This window comes from Orycteropus afer, unplaced genomic scaffold (genome assembly GCF_000298275.1).
Source record: "Orycteropus afer afer isolate SDZICR_OR568_19922 unplaced genomic scaffold, OryAfe1.0 scaffold00015, whole genome shotgun sequence".
In the NCBI taxonomy this organism is placed as follows: Eukaryota; Metazoa; Chordata; class Mammalia; order Tubulidentata; family Orycteropodidae; genus Orycteropus; species Orycteropus afer.
In genome coordinates this window covers 9878729-9901058 of record NW_006921602.1, presented here as the reverse complement: position 1 = coordinate 9901058, position 22330 = coordinate 9878729, and the positions used below count along the sequence as shown (strand labels likewise).

At 45.3% G+C, this 22330-nt stretch overlaps 1 protein-coding gene across 1 annotated transcript in view; it reads right to left on the bottom strand.

The window, feature by feature from the left end:
• MEGF11 (multiple EGF like domains 11) overlaps positions 1-22330 on the bottom strand; it is a 306691-nt gene that overhangs the window by 245463 nt on the left and 38898 nt on the right. The window contains exon 4 of the mRNA XM_042783088.1: positions 5783-5875. Coding sequence (XP_042639022.1) covers positions 5783-5875 — 93 coding nt within the window. The remainder of the gene's footprint in view (positions 1-5782; positions 5876-22330) is intronic.

Below are 22330 nucleotides of genomic sequence, written 5' to 3'. Positions count from 1 at the left end.
TTTTTTGATGCTTCCTGCATCATTCAATTTTTTGCGCATAAAAATCCCTTAATGTTGCAACTAGGGGGCTTGAAGTTTTTCTTCAATTCTTTCAGCTTGAGAAATGTTGAGTATGTTCTTCCCTTTTGGTTTTCTAACTCCCAGTCTTTGCACATTTCATTATAATACTTTACTTTGCCTTCTCAAGCCACCCTTTGAAATCTTCTGTTTAGTTCTTTTACTTCATCATCTCTTCCATTCACTTTAGCTATTCTCTGTTCAAAAGTAAGTTTCAGAGTCTTCCGACATTCATTTTCATCTTTTGTTTTTTTAATGACCTTTTGCTTTCTTCATGCATGATGTCCTTGATGTCAGCCCACAACTCATCTGGTCTTTGGTCATTAGTGTTAAATGCATCAAATCTATTCTCCAGATGTTCTCTAAATTCAGGTGGGATATACTCAAGGTCATACTTTGACTCTTGTGGAGTCATTTGAATTTTCTTTAGCTTCAACTTAAACTTGTACTTGAGCCATTGATGGTCTGTTCTAAAGTCAGCCCCTGGTCTTGTTCTGACTGATGATATTGAGCTTCTCCATCATCTCTTTCCACAGATGTAGTCGATTAGATTCCTGTATCTTCCATCTGGTGAGGTCCACATCTATAGTCACCATCTATGTTGTTGAAAAAAGGTACTTGCAAGAAATAAGTCACTGGCCCTGGAAAATTCTATCATGCAATCTCCCGTGTCATTTCTATTAAGGCCATGCTTTTCAACTACCAATCCTTCTTTGTTTCACATTCCAATCACCAGTAATTATCAATGCATCTTGATTGCATGTTTGATCAATTTCAGACTCCAGAAGCTGGTAAATATCGTCAATTTCCTCATCTTTGGCAGCAGAGGTTGGTGCATAAATTTGAGTTGTATTAATTGGTTTTCCTTGTAGGCATGTGGCTATTATCACTGACAGCGTTGTACTTCAGGATAGATCTTGAAATGTTGTTTTTAACAATGAATGTGATGCTATTCCTCCTCAGTTTGTCATTCCCAACATAGTAGACAATATGACTGCCTGATTCAAAATGGCCAATACCAGTCCACTTCAGCTCACTAATGCCTAGGATGTTTGATCTGTACGCATTCCATTTCATTTTTGACAACTTCCGATTTTTCTAGATTCCTACTTTGTACATTCCACATTCTGATCATAATAGATGTTTGTAGCTGTTCCTTCTCATTTTGAGTAATGTCACATCAGCAAATGAAGGTCTCAAAAGCTTTACCCTATGCATACCACTAAGGTTAACTCCACTCTGAGGAGGCAGCTCTTCCTTAGTTGTATTCTGTGCACCTTCTAATCTGTAGGGTACTTCTTCTAGCACTATATCAGACAGTGTTCTACTACTGTCCATAAGGTTTTCACTGGCCAATTTTTTCAGAAGTAAATTGCTAGGTCCTTCTTCCTAGTCTGTCTTAGTCTGGAAGCTCTACTGAACCCAGTCCACCATGGGTAACTATGCTGGTATTTGAAATACTGGTGGCATAGCTCCAGCATCACAAAACATAAACCACCATAGTATGACAAACTGACAGATGAATAAAGAGCCTACTGCCTAGCGGTCTCCATTATTATATTTCCACATTGGTCAGATAAAGTCTGCAGTCGTGTCATCAGACCTGGGGATGATAGCATAAGAGGGATAAAGACCACCTCTGAGGAAAGGAAACCAGACAGGAAAGGCAGTTCAGAACATATCACATGAGAAACAAAGGAGCTGAAAGAGGAAAAACTTGGGAAGGAAGGAAAGAACTGTTTTCTAATACCTGAAGTACTGGCCCACGGGAGGGGGCTCTGTTTTTCTTCTGTGTGGCTTCAATGGCTATTATCAACTGCTCTGAGATGAGCATCTTCACATACACAATCTGTGCTCCTGTTTAAAATGATCTCCTTTGGAGAAACTGCAGACATGGCATGGAGGGTCAGACGGTCAATCATGCTGCTCTGGCCTTTATTATGAGTGAGAACCAACCAATAGAAAATAGATTTCCAGTCAATAGAAAGGAAAGTGTTCTACCAAATAGAGATAGTTATCTAAAAGCAATGAGTGTGCTTCCACAGGAGTCAGGAAGCTCCTTATCACTAGAGGCATTCAAGCAGAGGTTGGAAAGTTCTTTGCAGGAGCACCAAGCATTCAATGCTCTGAATCGTCTTAAAAGCAAGAATCTATGAATTCCTTAATTCAGTGCCACTGTCTCTCAAAACAGGGTTGGAGCCCATCTTTTAGAACTTCCCTTGGGCTTGGTGGTACATGCCTTAAGTAGAACCAAGAATGGTGGTGGCTCCGCAACCCATGAGAATGGATTTTTAATTTGAAGAAACATCTCAGTTGCTCAGCACCCAATCTGGTGACTGAGATCGGTGATGAAATTAGGCAGCCAAGTTCTGTACTGTAAAGTAACAAAGCTATTTTTCTACATGCTTGGTAACTCACTCTGGGAGTAAGACCTACTCTAAACTGTCTAATCTTGTTCATCAAGTGTCACCTTCTTTCCATCTCTTCTATTAGCCTAGAAACCTGAAGGACCCACCAGGCCTCACTCTGCTGCCCAGCACAGTCCTAAGCATATAGTAGGCAGTAAACAAACTTGCACTGACTTATATTCACTCAGGGGCCCCAGGGCTGGAGCTATAGTTCAACCTCCAACAGGCTGCCCTTGGCATTATAATAGGGAGGAGGAAGCGTAGCTGTCCCAACAGGATTCAGCTAATCCCAGTTAGAGATTTCTTCATCAAAGATTTATTGAAACAGAAAACAACAAATGCTCTTATACATTGCTAATGGGATTTTTAAAATGGTACAACCACTATGGAAAATGGTATGGTGTTTATTCAAAAAGCTAGAAATAGAAATACCATATGATCCAACAATCCCACTCCTAGGTATATATCCTAGAGAAATAAGAGCAGTGACAAGAATAGATGCATGCACACCCATGTTCATTGCAGTATTATTCACAACAGCAAAAAGATGGAAACAACCTAAGTGTCCATCAAGGGATGAATGGATTAACAAAATATGGTACATACATGCAATAGAATATTATGCAATGATAAACAATAATGAGGAGTCCGCAAATCATCTTATAACATGGATGAATCTGGATGATGTTATGCTGAGTGAAATAAGTCAATCACAAAAGGGCAAATATTGTGTGATACCACTTTTATAAAAAGTCAAGTGTAGGTTTACACACAGAAAGCAATGTTCTTTGATAGTTAGGATGGGATAGGAGGGAGCGGGAGAATCACTTACTAGATAGTAAACGTGCCAATTCTGGTGAAGGGAAAGGCAATTTACAGTAAGTGGAAGTCAACACAATGTGCCCAAGGTAAATGAAGACACTGAGAAATATGCAAGAATAAAAGACAACTACAGTAAATGTTATAACATTCTGCAACAGCAATAATAACAACAAAAAATTAGTGTGTGGTTACATAGGTAGATATGTATGCCATTAGGTATGGGAGGTGGTATGAGAGGACATGCATGTGCCTATATATGAATACTTATGGGCATTTGTATATACATATTTCTATGTGCTGTATATATATTTATAAATATAATAGAGCATGTAGGGGGCACAGTTATGGAAAATTTTTAGATATATCCAAACACCTTGTGGGACTGAGTTATTGGATTTGAAGGCTAAGGACCACAGTCTCAAGAGACATCTAGGTCATTTGGCATAATACAGTTCGTGAAGATAATGTTCTACATCCTAGTTTTATGGGTAGTGTCTGGGATCTTAAAAGCTTGCAAGTGGTCATCTAAGATACAATTATTGGTCTCTTCCCATGTGGAGCAGAGGAGAGTGAAGAAAACCAATGACCCAAAGAAACAATTAGTCCATAGGACAAATGACCAACATGAACCACAGTCTCCTCCTGGCTACCACTACTGACCACTCTGACCAGGGACACTATAGAAGGTCCCAGATAGAATGGGAGAAAAATGTAGAACAAAACTCAAATTCATAAGAAAAAAAAAGAAAAAGACCAAAATTACTGGACTGATAGAGACTGGAGGAACCCCTGAGACTATCCCCTAAGATACCCTTTTAACCTGGAACTGAAGTCACTCCTGAATGTCACCTTTCAGCCAATTAATAGATTAGCCTACATAATAAACAAGAACACCCATGAAGAATGTGCTTCTTAGAATAATCAACTATAGAGACTAAACGGGCAGATGAGAAGGTAGGGAAACGAGATGAGGGGCAGGGGAACTGGAGGGATGGAAACAGGGAAGGCAGGATGGAAATGGAAGAGTGTGAATTGCAGGGATAGCAACCAATGTCATGGAATAATTTGTGCATAAATTGTTAAATGGGAAAGTAACTAGTTCAAGTCCACAGAAAGATGGGTTTAACACATTCCTTTAATTCATGTGTCCTCTAGGTTTACTTTTGTTGTCTGGAGGAGTATCTACACCTGTTTCTCAGCTACAGTCTATCTCAAAGAAGTATGACAGGTGGAGGCAGAAGGCCATAGTGGTTTCAATGCATTGTAGAGAGTCTTTAAGGTACAGATCCTGAGGTCCCTGTGCCAAAATAACCACCCAAATTAAAAACAATACCACTTACCCAATGGTTTGGCTTGGCCAGTACATTCTTATGCTCTGGGTAGACAGTTAGGACCTTTGAGAAAAGGATGTAAGTAGCTATTTCCACCCCAGCAGAGTGAGTGGGAAAGGACAAGAGCACGACATTGAGCCAACGTAGACCCAACATCTTCCTCTCCCATTTTTCAAGGCCATTGTAGTCAGTGTAGGATAGGGAACTGAGAGGTGGCTCCCAAGGAAGTGTAAATAATGAATCAGTTATCTGCTCAAGTCACCATAGAAAGACAGACTCTATCCCAGCTCAAAGCAGGAAGAAATTTGGATTGCAGCACTAATCCAAGCCTCTCTGAAAATCAAACAAGATCATGACGTTACCCAACCATGGACCGAAAAGTGTGCCAACACAAAGAGACTGATCTTTATTTGGAGAAAAGGAGCCAAAGAGGAAGGCTGTGCCCGCAGCTAGGCTCTTGGCAGAGAGCATTCAGACCAGCATCCAGGTGCACCCTGCCCTCTGGTCAATCCAGCCCCACCATAAAGATGATAATCCATGTTGATGTGGGCCACTGGGTCAGCCCTGAAAGTATTCACTTAACTTGGAGGGCTGGCATTCTGTGCTCACTAGGAGACCTTCTGTGAACTGTCTACCCATAGAGATGTAGGAACACAGTGACCTGCCCTGATGATTGTCCCATTCTTCTACCACTGGGGACACAGAGGATCCAAGTGCTCTTTAATCTTATAAATCAGTCATCCCTGAGCCTCTATGGGCAACCTCATAACTGAACGTTTGGATCAGCAAAGCCAAAAACCAGCCCTAGACCATGGTAACCTCCTGGGTCTGCAATCTTTCAACTCCCAGAGACCATATCTAAAGGTGTTCCATCAAAAGTCAGAATTGTACAGATGACTCCACAATTCTCAACAAATACAACACACAACAGCCCCCCATGGGTCCCCACAAGCCACTACCTCACACCCCTGCAGATTCCTCCATCTCCAGAGGTGCCATCATGTACTACACAGCAGTAAAGCCTCTTCCATGAAGCCATGCTCTCTGAAGCAGTCATACAGAGTCACCCCATCCAGACACACAAGAACTCAGCCTGCACACACCATGGCCCCCTCTCACATCAGAGCCAGAGGGTCTCCTGACCCCCGCAGACCTCAGACTCACCGCTGGAGCAGTCGGGCCCTCCCCAGCCGGGCTCACAGTGGCAGGTGTCCGGGGAAACGCACCGGCCATGCACACACTCTTCCGTACACAGGGCTGCAGAGGACAGGAGAGAGGGAGGAAGAACCAGAACAAACAGTGAAAACAACCATCAGGTCAAGGAGCATAAACCACTTTGTAACAACTCCCTGGTGCCCAGGGATGCTCTGAAAGCATCACCGCTTTGGGGAAAATCAAGCTACTCCTGACTGAAGTCATTTAATTAACTCCAACATGGATCCAAGAAGTGTGTGCTTCATCCCAGCCTCGTTTCTTAAAATGACACCCAAACCCAAGAAATAGTAGCCCTGGTGGCTTTTCAAGAATATTCCCTCCAGGGTTTAATATTTAGAGACCCTCCACAAAGCCCAACCCTTAAATCCATTGGCTATTTCCCTATCAGCTCAGGAAATGACCTGTCATTTCCATTTTCAACTTGCCCCAATGTCTTTTTGCAAAGACCCTGGAATGTATCAGGCTACTGGGAAGGACCAAGTTCCTCTCATTTCCCCCCACCTTTCTCCTCTCCTCCCCAAATGTCCCTATTTTGGGGCTCTCAAATGTCAGCAAATCTGCAAAGTACACAAATGCTGGGGAAAAAAAGCAACAGCTAATTATAAGAAAGTAATTAAGAAAGACATCCACGATGATGATAATTGTAATTAGAAAGTGCCTGGCAATTTCTTATCACGCAGTCAAATGTTACAGCCTCCCAGGTCGGGAGGCAACAGCAGTGATGTTTCTGTCAACTGCTCCAGCACTGGGAAGGCTTACTGGCAGCAGTTTGAGGAAGGGAGATTATTTCTCTCTTCCCTTTGACAGAATCCACATTTTCTCAAGGTCATCCCTTGCTCATGCAAGATCTGCCCCACCATCTAATCCATCAGTGGAGGATTACAGAAAACCTCCCTGTGCCACCCCCCACCAATTTTGAAACCTCTGGAAATCAGCAGCTATCATCAACCCTGTAATTTCTTAGAAGATGAAGCACCTTTTTCTGAAAGCAACTACAGACTTTCTCTTGGCCCAGAGCTGGCCTGGGCTGGCAAGTAGGTGGCCCCCTATAGTAAGTTTTAATGGGCTGCCACTGGCTTTCAACCACCCAACCTACTGCCATGCCAACTGTCTGGGCACCGCCTGAATGTCCACCACTAGGCCACTGTCATCAAGTTGATTCCAACTTATGGTGACCGCATGTGTTACAGAGCTGAACTATTCCATACGGTTGGTTTTCCTGGCTGTAATTTTAACAAGCACATTGCCAGTCTTTTCTTCCGTGGACTGCTGGGAGGCACAAACTACCAAATTTTAGGTTAGTAGTTGCAGCAAAGTTCTCTTTTATGGTTGGTGGGGTCTTCCCAAATGCAAATGATGGTCCTGAAGCTGTTAACTCAGCTTTGCTCAGGCCAGGAGCCAGTACCATGCAAGGCAGACCCCAGAAGAGCCATTTTATGTACCCCTCCTGGCCAAAGGTCTGGAACCAACCTGCTCCCTGCATGTTTATGATGGGAATGTTTGGAGAGCCCTGAGTTCTTCTCTTTTGTACCCTCTTTTCAGGGAGGGTTCATGTTTGTGCTGAAGACTTTGGCAGCATCCAGCTTGGAGCCCCAGGGAGAAGGTGGGGCCAACTAGCTAATCGATCTCTCACTGGGGAACCAGGCTGGACCCCTGACCCCAGAGACCAGCTCCACTAAAAGCTATAATGAACTGCTTACCCAGCCTGTCACTCCTGCTCCCCTTCTTCCCACTGGACCTTCCAAACAAGCTCAAATGGGTCAATGTCCCCTAGTATACACTGGACACCAGGTGTCCATCCTCTGACCCCCTATAGAAGCCAGCCCCTTAGCCCAGTCCTAGCCTTGGCTGCCCCTCCTCTCATGCCCACTCCCTAGAGACAGAGATCCCAGCATGTTCCCCATCTGAGCTGTCTGAGTTACACTGGTCCATCTCATTCACCTTGTCACATTAGCTCACTGACACTCTCAGCTGCTGTCTTACTGCAGAGAGTAGGACCTTGTTCCGTGGGGTTTCTGCCGAGAGTGGTGAATCACGAACCTGCGAGCTATTAGGGTTATAAGAGACCTCAGAGGAAGTCGTGACCAACCCCTTCGTTTTATATACAGAGAAACTGAGGCCTGAGTGTCTGTGACCTCTTGGACAGTGTATGACCTCTGAGCCAGAGAGGAAGGGGCCTGGGGATAAGGCTTCTGTAGACAGAGGCCTTGAAGGTTGAGGGAGGTGAGAAATGCCTTGTAGTGTGGGACCTTCACATCACCCCAGGCTGGGGTTCCTCCCCTGCCCAAACAGCTCAGGGTCTAGACTGTCACTCCAGAGGGACAAGCATAGGGGTGCCACAGCCGCCCCTCTGGAGGGTTGGTGAGGGCTCTCCAGGACAGAGAAGCTGCTTCAACACCCTGAGTGCCCAGTAGGATAGGGCTGAGCAACTCCAGGGAGGAGGGAGGGAAATCCAAAAAGACCACCCAGGACCCGAGCCTTCCTCTCTCTCTTGCTCTCTGACCCCAGAGGCCTGAATCACTGGCCTCCCTCCAGTGGTGAGGAGGGGCCTTTGAGTACTCTGATTAAGCTCCACACTTATTTTCCCCTTGGTATCTAGATCCCCAAAGTTCCAGAGACCTGGTGGACAGTCAGTTGAACACTTCCCCACAGAGTACAGACATAGTCGCCTCAGACTGCAGACACAGACTCTGGCTCAGTCCCATGCTCAGCACACTGGCCCCAGTGACCCTACAAGTGGGGAGGACACCTATTCCGTAAACCCTGGGCCTGACTCCAGGGGTGTGGTGAGTGGTTCTTCCTCATTGTCCCTCTCCCCTCCTCATCACCCTCGTATTATGCCTGGGCTATTTGCTTGTTAAAACCTCAATCCATTCATGTTTCATAGGTGTAGTTTAGACAGTGTTGTTTGAGGCATGAAATATTGATAGCAATACCCAAGGCTCCAATTGCCATTTTTTGCAATTGGGCCACTATGTGTTTATATGCCTGGTGGGGTGGGGGCCGGGCGTTGGGGAAGAGTCTCCAGAGGAGGGACAGAAGTGAGATAAGCCACATCCTGAATGACCCTCCCAGAAGGCTGACTCTTACTCCAGGCTCAGGTGGAGTCCAGCAGTGGGCACCTTCCGTCTAACGGCCCAAGGCTTTTACTACACAGCAGCTGCCCCTAGAGCAGCAGGTTCTCAGTTCTGACCCAAGGCCCTGTGCCAGCTGTTTCCTGGGAGGGACTGCGTTAGGGATCTGCCACCCTGGCCTCCCTCCTCTCTGCCTCCTACACTAAATGTGGGCATTTTGTCGAGCCCCTCTCTCCACTGCTGCCTGCCCATCTGTTGTTGTGGACAGGGAGTCAGAGCTGTGACTGTGGCATACCCTCTCAAGACCTCCCTGAGAAATCTGAGTGATGTTCTCTCAGGCTGCCCCCAACCCTGCACTCTCCTGTCTTATCTTCTAACATCCTGGAATGCTAAAAGCATTTTTAGCAAGAAGCAGTACAGTAGCAAGGGTAAGACCACAGACTGTGTCCTGAATGCCGGGTCTGGACCCAGCAAAGCCACTTAGCAGCTCTAGCCCTTCAGCAAGTTACTTGCATGTCTGTGTGCCAACCCCCATCTGTTCAAGGAGGTGCAGTGACAGGACAGGCTTCACAGGTGAGTGTGTGATAAAGTGCCCAGAGCAGGGCCTGTGGTATAGTGAACGTTGTATGAGCTTTGCTATTGTTATTAATAGAGCCCTGGGTGGTGCAAACAGTAAACAGTTGGCTGCTGATAGAAAGGTTGGAGATTTGAGTAAACCCAGAGGCTTCCCAGAAGAAGGGCCTGGTGATTCACATCTGAAAGATCAGCCGTTGAACACCTTATGGAGCACAGTTCTACTCTGACACACATGGAGTCGCCATGAGTCAGAGTTGACTTCATGACACCTGGTATAGGGTGTCTATGAATTGGAATTGACTTGATGGCAATGGGGTTTGTTTGGGGTTTTGATTATTAGTAGAGGCTTCTCAGCTATAATATAAGCCTCCTCCCATGAAGGCAGGGTCCTTGCCATACTTGAGCCTCTTTTATACTTTGTACACACACTGCTCCCCTCACTCCCAGTCTACACTGACATCCTAGACACACAACAGGCAGTCTGCAGGGACATGTTGGCAGATTCCTGGTTGGGGACAGACAGTGCTATTGGAAGCAGCTCCATCTTTACCCTGGTGAAAGAGGCCAAGGTGGTAGGTAATGTGATGATCTAAATTTAAATTCTAGATCTGCCAATCATGACAGGACAATGAGCAAAGTAGTTAACCTTTTGTGCCTCAGTTTCTTCATCTGTAAAATGGGGATAATAGTTCCTAATTCATAGGGTTGTTACAAAGATTTAAGTGAAATAATATATCTAAAGTACTTACAACAGATCCTGGTATATAGTAAATGCTTAATAAGCATGAGCTATAATTATTATTTCACATACACACACACACACACACACACACACAATGGGGTTTAGATTTCACATCTAAGACAGCTGACAGTTGTTATAATTTATAGTCACTTCCTGTGCACTACCATTTTCAGAGCACTTACTATGTGACAGGTCTGGTGCTTGGGACTTTCATACATGCTACCTGAGCTCTGTCATCATAGGCCACCCCAACATACCTTGAAGGAGTGAGCTATGTTGGCACCTATCTCTCTTTTGAGGAACTCTAGCCCCTGGGGGACAGAAACCATTTCTTCATCAGCTTTCTGAAGCCTTCATGGTGCCTGGTACACAGTAAGTGCTCAATGTTTGTGGGTCTTATATTCAGCTGCCCCAAGAGAGTGCCAAAGGGAGGATGTGGTTGTCTTCCTTGACCTTGGCCTCAGCTGTCACTGATGAGTCACTAAATCTCTGGACCTTGTCCCTTGGCTCCCACTGTTTCTGGCCCTGTGGGACCAGAGTGATTAGGGGTCTTGAGGGATGATGGTGTAGGATCATAGAAAAAGTGCAGCTATGGGTGTAGGAAACCTTGATTTGCATCTACCAGAATCTATCTCAGAGCTTTCAAGCAATTCACTTTCCTCTCCTGGGCCTGCAATTTCACCTATTAAGAGAGATTAGACCACATGAACGAGTCTCTAGGTGGTGCAAATGGTTAAGTGTTCAACTATTAGCTCAAAGATTGGTGGTTTAAACCTACCTAGAGTTACATCAGAAGACAGGCCTGGTGCTCTGTTTCTGAAATTCACAGCCTTGAAAATCCCATGGAGTGGTCATGCTCTGCACCCACGGGGTCACTACAAGTTGGAATCGACTTGACGGCAGCTAAAAACAATTCAGATGACATCTAAAGTCCCATTCAGCTAACAATCAACAGGAGCTGTAATCCTGCTCAACCCTCCCCCCCCCAAGAATGCTCGGTGGAGATGTTGACAAGCCAGGGCCAAAAGATGTGGACATGAGGATTGTGTGAAAGGCAGATGTTTAGCCTGGAGAAGGAAGTACTGAGAAGAGAAGGGGAGTCATGAACAGCTGACAGGCTGAAGCAGGAGCCACACAGTCTCAGACAGAATAGGGACCACAGAGTGCAAGTGACAAAGGGGAAAGGTCAGCCTAACCCAAGGCAAGACGTTCTGACACCTGAATGGACTAACACCAGGGCTCCTTGGACATGACCTACAAATGTTTTAGGGCGGGTATCAGCAAACCATGGCCCACATACTAAATCAAGCCACCTGTTGCCTATTTCGTCAATAAAGTTTTGTTAGAATACAGTCATGTCTATTTGTTTATATATTGTTTATGGCTGCCTTTGCATTATAATGGCATAATTGAGTAGTCACAACAGATATTAATGGTCAGCAAAGCCTACAATAAGGAGCCTTGCTGGTGCAATGGTTAAGCACTTGACTGCTAACAAAAAGGTTAACAGTTCAAACCCACCAAGTTGCTCTGTGAGAGAAAGTTCTGGTGATCTGCTTCCATATAGATGACAGCCACAAAAACTCTATGGGCCAGTTCTACTATGTCACATTGAGTCAAAACTGACTCAGTGGCACTCAATAGCAACAAAGCTTAAAATATTTCTAATCTGGGCTTTAAAAGCCCTCCTCCTGCTACAGGGGGTTCCTGCTTTGGTGGAAAACTGGACTATAGGACTTTTAAAGTCCCTTCCTTTCCTTCTTATTCACTCCCAGTATACCCCGACCATAAAATAAGGCCAAGAAGTTCCCAGGAAGTACCAAATGACACCATCATACTTTCTAAAGTGGGACTTTGAGTCCTTCCAAAGGAACAAGAGCCATCAAGCTGGGAAGCATAACCTTGCAGCAGCCATGCATGCTGACTCAGCATTTATTTTAGCCTTCTCTTTCCTCTTGTGGGCTGAGGACAAGGAATATGGATGAATTAACAAACACTGGTAACGTAGTGCCTAAAACACTTGACTGCTAACCAGAAGCCTAGCTGTTCAAACCCACCAGCCACTCTTCAGAAGGAAGATGGGGCAATCTACTTCCGTAGTGATACTGCCTTGGAAACCCAAGGAAGGGTTGCTATGAGTTGGGTCTGACTTGATGGCACATAACAACAACAACAACCTGTTGCAATCGAAGGTCTTGCTCCAGTAGACACTACAGCTGTGTGGTGAGTGAAAAAGAGGAAAAGAAGCCAAATGATACCTCTTTTCTCTTTGGTAGGCACTGTGATAGGCACTAAGGAGCTCTGGTGACACAGTGGGTAAGGCATTTGGCTCCTAACCAGAAGACTGGCAGTTCAAACCCACCAGCTGAGCTGTTCCATGGGAGGAAGATGAAGCAATCTACTTCAGTAAAGATTTACAGCCTTGGAAACCTAATAGGGGTTGCTATGAGTCAGAATTGACTCAATAGCAGTGGGTTTAGGTTGTTTTTTGTTTTTGGTGCTAGGCACTGCCCATCCACTGCCCTGTTCATGCTTTACAATTCTCTGAGGCAGGTATTATTACTGGGAAACTAAACCACAGAAAGAGTCAAATAGCTTGTGTAAATTCACATAGCTAGCAAGAGACGGAGCTAGCTCAATGTTTCTCAACCTTTTTCCTTTACTGTCTCACTCCCATGAGCCTTTTTAGACATTTTTTTCTTAATCGCTCTCCTCCCACGAAATTCTAATACCAGATAGACTGTATATCTGTTTAACAATTGCTTGTATATCTGTGCTTTCTATATCAACAGAGCAAGAACCAATTTTACCCCTTCAAGATGTATGTGCTAGATGGTCTCCATTTGCCCTTCCAGATGGGCTCTTGCTCCTTCTCCTCTCTACTCTCTGCTCTGAGAAGCTGACCTACATACATAGCAATAATGAGCTTCATTGCTCTCTGGCTTCTGAATGGGTTCAACCAATGGGACATACCAGCAGAAGATGGGCAAAGCAGGGCTGTGGTTGGTGGTAGTAAGGTAGTGATGTTTTTCCACCAAGGCCACAGGTCCTGTTGCGTGGCCCATTCTACAGCTAAAGGTCCCAAAAGGTTTCTTCAGGTCTTGGAATGGGAGTATCTCTTTGTTTTTAAGCAGGAGAGAAAGATCTCTTGTTAGTTTCCCTTATCTCTTCTCACACCTTAATAAATAATCATTTATTAAATCCTCCACAATTATCCTCTTCAACACGTTATCTGCTTCTTGCTAGGACCCTAACTGATCCAGTGGCCAAGCCAAAGCCTGAACCCACATATATGCGATGATACAAAGCCTGCTCTTAACCACCACAAGTTAAGTAAGTTCCAGCTCCAGATCTTTCACTGACTTCTTTCGTTCACTTCTTTCATGGGAGGAGGGCTATGAGAACTTACCCAAGTCCCTTTCCTTCTCTGATCTCAGTTTCTCTGTCTGTGAAATGAAGGGTTGGATGACATGGTCTAAATGTTCCTTCCAGCTTTGGGAGTCTATGGCTCCACTGCAGCACTATTGACTTTCTGGCTGGCTGATTTAAGCCAAGTGTGAGGAAAATCCAGTCCACAGATGCAGGCACAGAGCTTGGCAAGGGAACAAATGTATTCTGAGTGCAGATGGGAGGCCAGGACATCAGGCCTAGTATGAGCTTGCATCAGCTGCCCAGTGCCCCAAACCATGATTTTGGCATTAAGCAAAGGGGACTGAGTCAGTCTTGGGGTGTCCTCTGCAAACCAACTGCTAAGGTAACACTGCCTCTGCCCTGACCAAAGGTAGTCCAGTCTGCTGTAGCTCTCTCATGTGCAACTTCTGAATCAATTCTTGATTCTATTAGCATTCCACCCTAGACGACCCAGAAGTCCCGGAGGTGTTTGTGGTAATATATTTTTCTAGGCGGTTTGCAAATGGTCTTACTAGTTAATGGAACTATAAAAATTACTTACATGAAAAGGTCAAGATAAATAAAGACAATGCTCCCTGGCCAGCTAGCCTAGCACCTAGCTGTAACAAAAGGCTTGGGGTCCGGGAGAGAAGGTGGTGGCCTCCCAAAATTTAATGGCATATGGCTTCCAGAGCTTTCTCTGGACCCAGTTTACCCAGTGTCCCAGAGCACATTGATCAGTCCATCATTAGTATTCTTGGCAGGAGCCTCAGATCAAGTTGTTATTTGATTCAGCTTGGAAATAAAATGACCTACATCCAAGTAGGCCCAAGTGCCAATTCTGCGTGACGCGCTTAGCATGAGTGATACTGCCATGCCCAAGGTCACAGTATATGAGGTGTGTGTGTGTGTGTGTGTGTAGGGGGTTCAGGGAGCCACCAAGGGGTGCTCTAAAATAATTCATTAGATATATATCACTCATACTTCTATAATTACTAGCCCTGAGTCCCCTCCACAGCTAGGAAGAGTCAAAGCAGCTGGCCCTTTTCTCAGCATGTCTAGAGCTTGCTTTTAATTGCTGTGGCCACATCTGGCTCCAAGACCTGAAACAGTCAATTAAAAAAAAAAAAAAAAAAGCAGCACTTCACCTGTAGGCCTGATAAACTGAAAGGACAATAAGGGCCAAGAGCTCTCCTGGTCTGGGGTCTGCCCACTTGAAGGCCCCACTTCTTCTGAGTGGAGGGTCCTAGGGAGGCCCACAAAAGGCTCCAGGAGGGGAGACAGAAGTGCGACACCCCCACTCAACCTGCCAAGCTGGCATGTGACCACTCATCTTTAATTCAGTCCATGCCTTGTTGACTTTTACTCTTCGGAGGAGTAGCATTATTTAGAAGCCTGGGTCTCTGCTCTGTCACTTATTAGCTATGGTCCTTGAGCTTCATCTCTGGTCCTCATTTTCCTCATCTGTAAAATGGACATTGATCATAGTGCTTTATACTTGGAGGGTTACTGGAATCTCTAAGTGGTGCAAATGGTTCATGCTCAGCTGCTAACCAAAAGGTTCGAGGTTTGAGGCCACCCAGAGGTACTTTGGAAGAAAATTCTAGCTATCTGCTTCTGAAAAGTCAGCCACTGCAAACCCCATGGAGCACAGTTCTATTCTGACACACATGGGTTCACCATGAGTCCCAATCTGCTCGAAGACAACTAGTATTGGTAGTGGGTTATTGCAAAGAGTGAATAGGGTCATTCATTCAAAGCACTACAACAAGATGTTAGTTACAGCTGTTGCTATCGCTTTTATTTTTGTTGCTGTTGTTATTTATATTCCTCTTCCAAGATTGGGCAGGGGAGCTGAGATGTCATGGACCCAAAGCATTCTTAGGCTTGTTTCTAGCTCAGAGAATGAGTCAATGGTTTAAGTACGACCTGGAAATGAGTAGAAGCTAACTTCCTGTTTCCTCATCCACTGGAGATAGGCAGGGAGGCCTGGGAGCACCGGGAAAATGAAATTTCAGGGCCAGGGTAGGGGGAGCAGACACAGTCCAGCTCATTGGTGAATTGCATATCCCTTTCCAATTCTCAGAGAAGGGGAGCATGGAGTGAAAGGAGGCCAAAGTCCCAGCTATGAGGCCATTTCTTAAGTGGGGAATGATTTGTCATGTTTCTGAAGGGAACTGTTAGTTTGGAAGAGGGGTAGTGGATGAGGAGGGAGAAACTGCACCCTGATGTCCCCCTGTCCCTGTGCACCTTTTGTTTATTTATGCAAATGCATTCACTCAACACATGATTACTGAGCATCTCCTGTGTGCTGGAGAAGAGTCCAGGATAGAGAAATGGCCAGGCCCTGCCCTACCCCCAGGACTCCCAGGCAGCAACTACTCCCCTTACCTACTCCTGGCCCCTTCCCCCAAAGGGCCTCCTCTATTCTACAGGAGCCTGGGGCACCACAGGGAACACTCCCACTTTCAGGACCCTCTCAGATAACTGTGAGTGGAGTGACAAGTGTTGTGCTCTGATTCTTATGTGGCAGGATGGTGAAGAAATAAGAGAACAGACTTGTGAGCCAGGCTGTCTGGATTCAAGTCTTGGTTCTGTTAACTTCCTTGGTTGTGTGACACCAAGTAAATTATTTAACTTTTCTAGGCCACAGTTTCCCCATATGTAACATGGGGACAATGGTCCTCTACCTCATATGTTTGTTGCAAGATTAAGTCAATCTATAATCCAGCTCTCCACCAATTCCACCACTTATTTCTGCATACCTTTCACATTAACTTGGATGCCATTTCCTCCAGGTAGCTTTCCCTGACTACACTGTCCACTCCCTGCCTCCAGGATGGGTTAGGTATCCTCCTCTCTGCTTCTACCACATCCATTTCACATCTGTCTCCTTTAAGCTGAATAAAGTCATAGAATGGGCCTCTCTAGCTCATCCTCATGTTCCAGCACCTAGCATGCACCAGGCACATGGCAGGTGTGTAATAATATATGATGAATGAATAAGTATCTGAACCTATAAAGGATCTCTACATACCTCCCCCTCCACCACCAATGACACATCATCCAGAACCCTGTCTGTCACTCATGTGGGCCATGCCTACCAGGTAGGGGTGAATAAATAGTTCAGCTAAGAGATCAGGGCAAAGCCAAGCCCCCAACCTCCCACAGTAGGACAGTGAAATGCTCATTAGAAAAATCCCACTCCTTTCCAGCTAATAGACAAAGACTATTTCACCAAAACCCAAGAAGAAGGATTTCATCCTGGGGTTTGGGCCTCCCCCTTCCAGTCTAGAGCCCTGGAGGCCATCTATCATCAAAAGCCAGTGTCAGATTGTAAACTCCCTGGGGGCCTCACTTGCATCTCTACCAATAACACCTCAAGATATTAGCCTGCCTTGCATGGCTCATCTCAACATGGTTTAACCATTAATAATTGTTTATCAATTAAAATTGCCAACTTGTCAGAATGTTGCTATTGGGTTCTCATGGAAAGTAATCGTATCCAACTGCTGGGTCTGATAAAAGCCCTAGAGCAGCAGTCAATTCCCTTAATCAATGCTGTGGGCCCCAGGTCTGCTTGTGGATGGCTCCTGGAACCCTCTGCCTTCCTTACTTTGTAAAGGATTTCCCCGGCTGAGCTGTTCAAACCACCAATCCTGCATTCCTGCAAGGAGCAACAGCTTTTCAACTTGTTAATGATGTTGGAGCATACGGCCTGAGTCAGCAAACCCCAGCACACGACCCAAGAAAATCTTTTTTCTGGGTATTTTTTTCCCCATTTGACAGATGCCAGGCTTTCTCCAGAAAGACACATTCCAACTGATTGATTTTTTTCTTTGGGAAATTGATCCTCACCACCTACAAGGAAAGCAAAACATGAAGCTTGTCGAGCATTTTTTAATGCCCTATTTAAAAAACGGTCCCCTGGTTCTGCCTTGTGTCCTGATTTTCCTGAAGGAGCTGGCCTTTTCTCATGGCCACCAGTGACAGATGCCCAAAGAGTGGAGGAGCTGAGAGGATGGACAGATGGACAGATGATGTCCATCTTGTGCTCTCCATCAGGGCGGCCCCAGGCCGTGGGCTTTCAGGTTGGATGGATCTGGGTTCAATCACCTGTTCTATTCAGCTAGCCATGTATCCTTGAGCCAATTAAAACTACTCAAATATCAGGATGCCTCAGCGTCTCATCTGTAAAACTGGATCAATAACATTACGTATATAAAGGTGGTTATAAGGGCTAAATGAGGTGAAGTGTTTTGCACAGTGGGCTCCTAGCCAGGGCCCCCTACATCCCAACTATTCTTGTCATCATTGATTTGAGAGGAGGCAACACACTCAACACAGGAAAATGCTGAACTCAGGGACTTTAGCGGGCACTCAGAACCACAGTGTCCCAGAGTAGAAGGGGCCAAGTAATAACAGAGTCTGCCCTCCCACCTCCCTTCCAATGCTCAGAGCCTCTCCTCCCATACCCCACACTAAACCTCTACAGAGACGCAGAAATCAGCAGGGAACTTACTCATTCTGCTCCAACCACTCAACTGCCTCCACATCCTCAAGTAAGAAAGGCTCTCTCCCACCTCCGGGCCTTTCTCCATGCTGTTCTCAGTCTTAGAGACACTCTGCCCCCTCCTCTTTGCATGGATAACTCAGCTCTCAGGTCACACCGTCAGTGTGAACAAAACACTGCTCAGTCCTCTGCCATCCTCACAATCCTTGCTAAGCATGAGCCTATTCTATTTTAGGAAGCCTTCCCTAGCTACCTTCAATGGGTTAGATGCTCCTGATCCATTTCCCCTAGCACCTGCCCTTCCTCACCAGAGCACACCACTGATACGGCTTGGATGACTGTCTTCAATGATGGATCAGGAGCTCTCGGAAAGGATGATGCTGCCTCTCTGTCTTGCTTGCTCCTCATCATCTCCCCAAGGCCTGTCATCATTCCAGCGCAGAGTAGAAGCTTAATAAACATTGGTTGAATGCATGAGTGAATCAATCAATGAAGCCCATAACATTTATGAATAACTCTGATGAGAAAGCTCTTTGCCTTACTGAGCTGAAATCTGCCTCCTCGGAACTTGCATGTGTTAGTGCTGGTTCCACCCTTCCCTGCTCCCCAGCCCACATCTCACCCTAATTCCACATGATAAACCTCCTGAGGACTTCCATATACTAGGATCTGAAGCAGGATGGAGACAGAGTGTCAGGAACTCACCACTTTAAGGAGGGTATGGCTGGGGCAGATGGTGCCCACCACGTACTGGGACAGATGGTATTCACCACAGAGAAGCGCCCTTCCTTAGACGTCTTTCATCCCAGTCCTGCAGTGAACCTACTGCCCCTATTGGGTGTGAGGAAGCCCACCTCATGCATTATGAGTGATGTCACTGCTACATCTCCCAGCAGACCGGCAGACCGCCATCCCACTGGTTTTAAATCTCATTCCTATTGAGAAGCTAAAACAGGAGCCACTTAGCACCACTGATTTAGGGCTTTAATAAAAATAATGCAAACCGGATGGGAGAGGCCACTGTGAAGGTCATTGTTCAGCCATTCCTCCCATTCCGCCTCTGCCTTCCCTCCTAGGAGGCTTACACAGCCTGAAGACCCCTAAATTCCTTACAATCCCTAGGAGGTTTTGTGTTTATGAATTAATCTTCATTAAAATCACATCCCTTTCCCAATCCCTGTCTGTTCAAGCAGAGTTTTGTTTAGGGATTTCCTACCTACTCTAGAACTTCATCTCTCATACTTTGGTCATGTTGTCAGAAAGGACCAGTCCCCAGAGAACAACATAACGCTTGGTAAGGTAGAGGGTCAGTGAAAAAAGGAAAGACCCTCAACAAGATGGACTGACATGGTGGTTGTGATGATAGGCTCATGCTTAGCAAGCATTGTGAGGATGGCAGCGGACTAAGCAGTGTTTTGTTCTGTTGTACATAGTGTTGCTATAAGTTGGGATCAACTCAACAGCACCCAACAACAACAACAGGACTTAGACTATTTCTTTTATTTGAAAAGACTCTTCAATCTCCCTGGACTGAGAGTCTAGAGATGTTTGTTCAGGCTCCAGCTTTGTGGCTAATTCTCCATGTTGACCAGTCGCATCCTCAACTCAATAGTGTAAGAGGTGGTAGGATGAGATGAGCCCTCAGAGCCCTCACAGAATGGCATTCTATGAGCTGGAAATTCTCAGTTGCCCCTGACCAGAAGTTAGAGAAGCTGACTTTCATCTTCACCACCCAAACTATCCCCTGACCCATGGTCAAGCCCCACGTGTTTCCTTACATTTTATATAACTCCATTTAAATAGCCAACTCTTTATTAATTTAAAAAAAAAGAAAAAAAACTCACTTCCATCGAGTCAATTCGACTCATAGCAACCTCTCCTTGGGTTTCTGAGGTGATATCTCTAAGGAAGTAGATTGACCAATCTTCCTTCTGAGGAGTGGCTGGTGGGTTTGACCCACCAGCCTTCTGGTTACCAGTCAAATGCCTGTGCTACTACACCAAAAATACTTAAAAATTTTTAAATTATTTTTTAAATCTCCATCTAATAATCACCTGACACACAGCTTCTAAGAGGCACAACCAGGATTCAAACGCAGGCTGTCCAGGCCCAGAGCCAGTGCTCCATCCCACTCTCCCATATGGTCTCTCTAGAAGACCCAGCCTGCAGGGCAGCCAGGTAAAGGAACACTGTCGGCATGTGGGCTGGGTGCCCAGGGAAGGGCTCTCAGCAGAGAAGGAGATCCCACACGCTGAGGCAGCATGAGCACCTCATTTGGAAAAAGAGCCCCAACCAGCTCTCTCCTCTGCCCTTCAGTGGTCAGAGCAGGGTCACCCTCCTCTCATTCCAGGGCAAAGCAAAGAGTACACCATCACCCTGTCCCTGGTGACTTGGTACAACAGCACAGAATTTCATCTTGTCCCTCCTGTCCTGACCCTCCCTGGTTCATCCTGTAGGGTGCCTCTGCCCCTCATTGTTCTACTTGGACCTACCTCATCCTGTCCTGCCTTGGAGCAGCCCTATAGAGAAACAGCTGAGAGGAGAATAGGGTTGGACACTCTATTCTCTCCTAAATATTCTGCTCAAGAACCTGTCTGAATCTTCAGGGGAAAGCACCAACATAATATACTTGCACTTGAGAGAAATGACGAATGTGCAGGGTCTGCAGATTGTTTACGATAGAAAAAGCCTGGAAATAACCTACGTTTCCATCCACGGGAGAAAGGGTAAATAAAATATGGTGCAGCCACACAGTGGACCACTATGCAGCCATAAAAAGAAGTCAGAAATCTCTTTATGTACTGATAGGGAATGATCGCCAAGCTAGAGCTAAAGTGAAAAAGTAAAGGCAGACAAATGTTAGAAGGCGCTACCATTAGTATAAAGGTAAAAATGTGTAGGGAAAGAATACATATTTTCTTTATACGTACATAAAGTGTCTCTGGAAAGATATACAAGAACTGGTTACCCTTGGGCAGAAGACATGAATAGACACTTCACCAAAGAGGATATTCAGGAGGCCAACAAACACATGAAGAAATGCTCACAATCATTAGCTATTAGAGAGATGCAAGTCAAAACAACAATGAGGTACCACCATCTCATCCCAGCACTTTATTATTATACAGTTCAACAAGACAGAAAATAACAAATGCTGGCGAAGATGTGGAGAGATTGGGACTCTCATAAGCTGCTCGTGAGACAGTAAAATGATACAACCACTTTGACAATCAGTGTGGTGATTCCTTAAAAAGTTGCAATTAGAAATACCATTTGTTTCAGCAATCCCATTACTATGTATATATCCTAAAGAAGTGAGAGCCAGGACAAGAACAGATATTGCACACCCATGTTCATCGCAGCACTATTTACAATAGCAAAGAGAAACAACCTAAGTGCTCATCAACAGAAGAATGGATAACCAAACTATGGTACACACACACACTGACACACTATGCAACACTAAAGAATGATGCAGAACCTGTGAAATAGCACATAATATGGGTGATCTTGGAGTACATTATCATGAGTGAAATAAGTCTACCACAGAAGGAGAAATATTGTATTAGTTCAGTACTGTAAAAAGTAAAGAAAACAGTTTATATATGGAAGCAAGCTTTCTTTTTTGGTTACTAGGGATGGGAGGGGAGGGGAGGGAACACTGCTAGATAAGTAGAGGCAAGCATTGATTTTGGTGAAGGGAAGGGCAATGTACAAAAAGTGAGTTATCAACACACTGGCACTGAAGAAGAGGAAGACACAGAGAGGTACATGGGAGGTACAAACAAAGATGAACCCTTTTGCATGTACAGTACTGCGTTGTCAGTGATGGGAAGCATTGATCTACAAATGGATAGATGGGTGGACAGGCTGAATGATCAGGTATGTCTAGGCAGGGGGGAGTATGCCCATGACAATATATAGGGTTGGCAGATGATGTTTCTACATGCAAATTTGTAAGTGCTATAAAAATGTCTGGATATATAGTAGAGCTGATAAAAGGCAAGGTTGTGGTGGTTTCTTGGCCACAGCCATCTATCCTGAGGACATAAGTAGCTGGACATGCGGGCTTAGGGCCATGATGGCAGAGGACATTACACTCCATACTACACAAAACATTATTCTACACCCTACTTTGGTGAGTAGCAACTGGGGTCTTAAAAGCTTGTAAGCGGCCATCTAGATGCAACTATGGGTCTCTC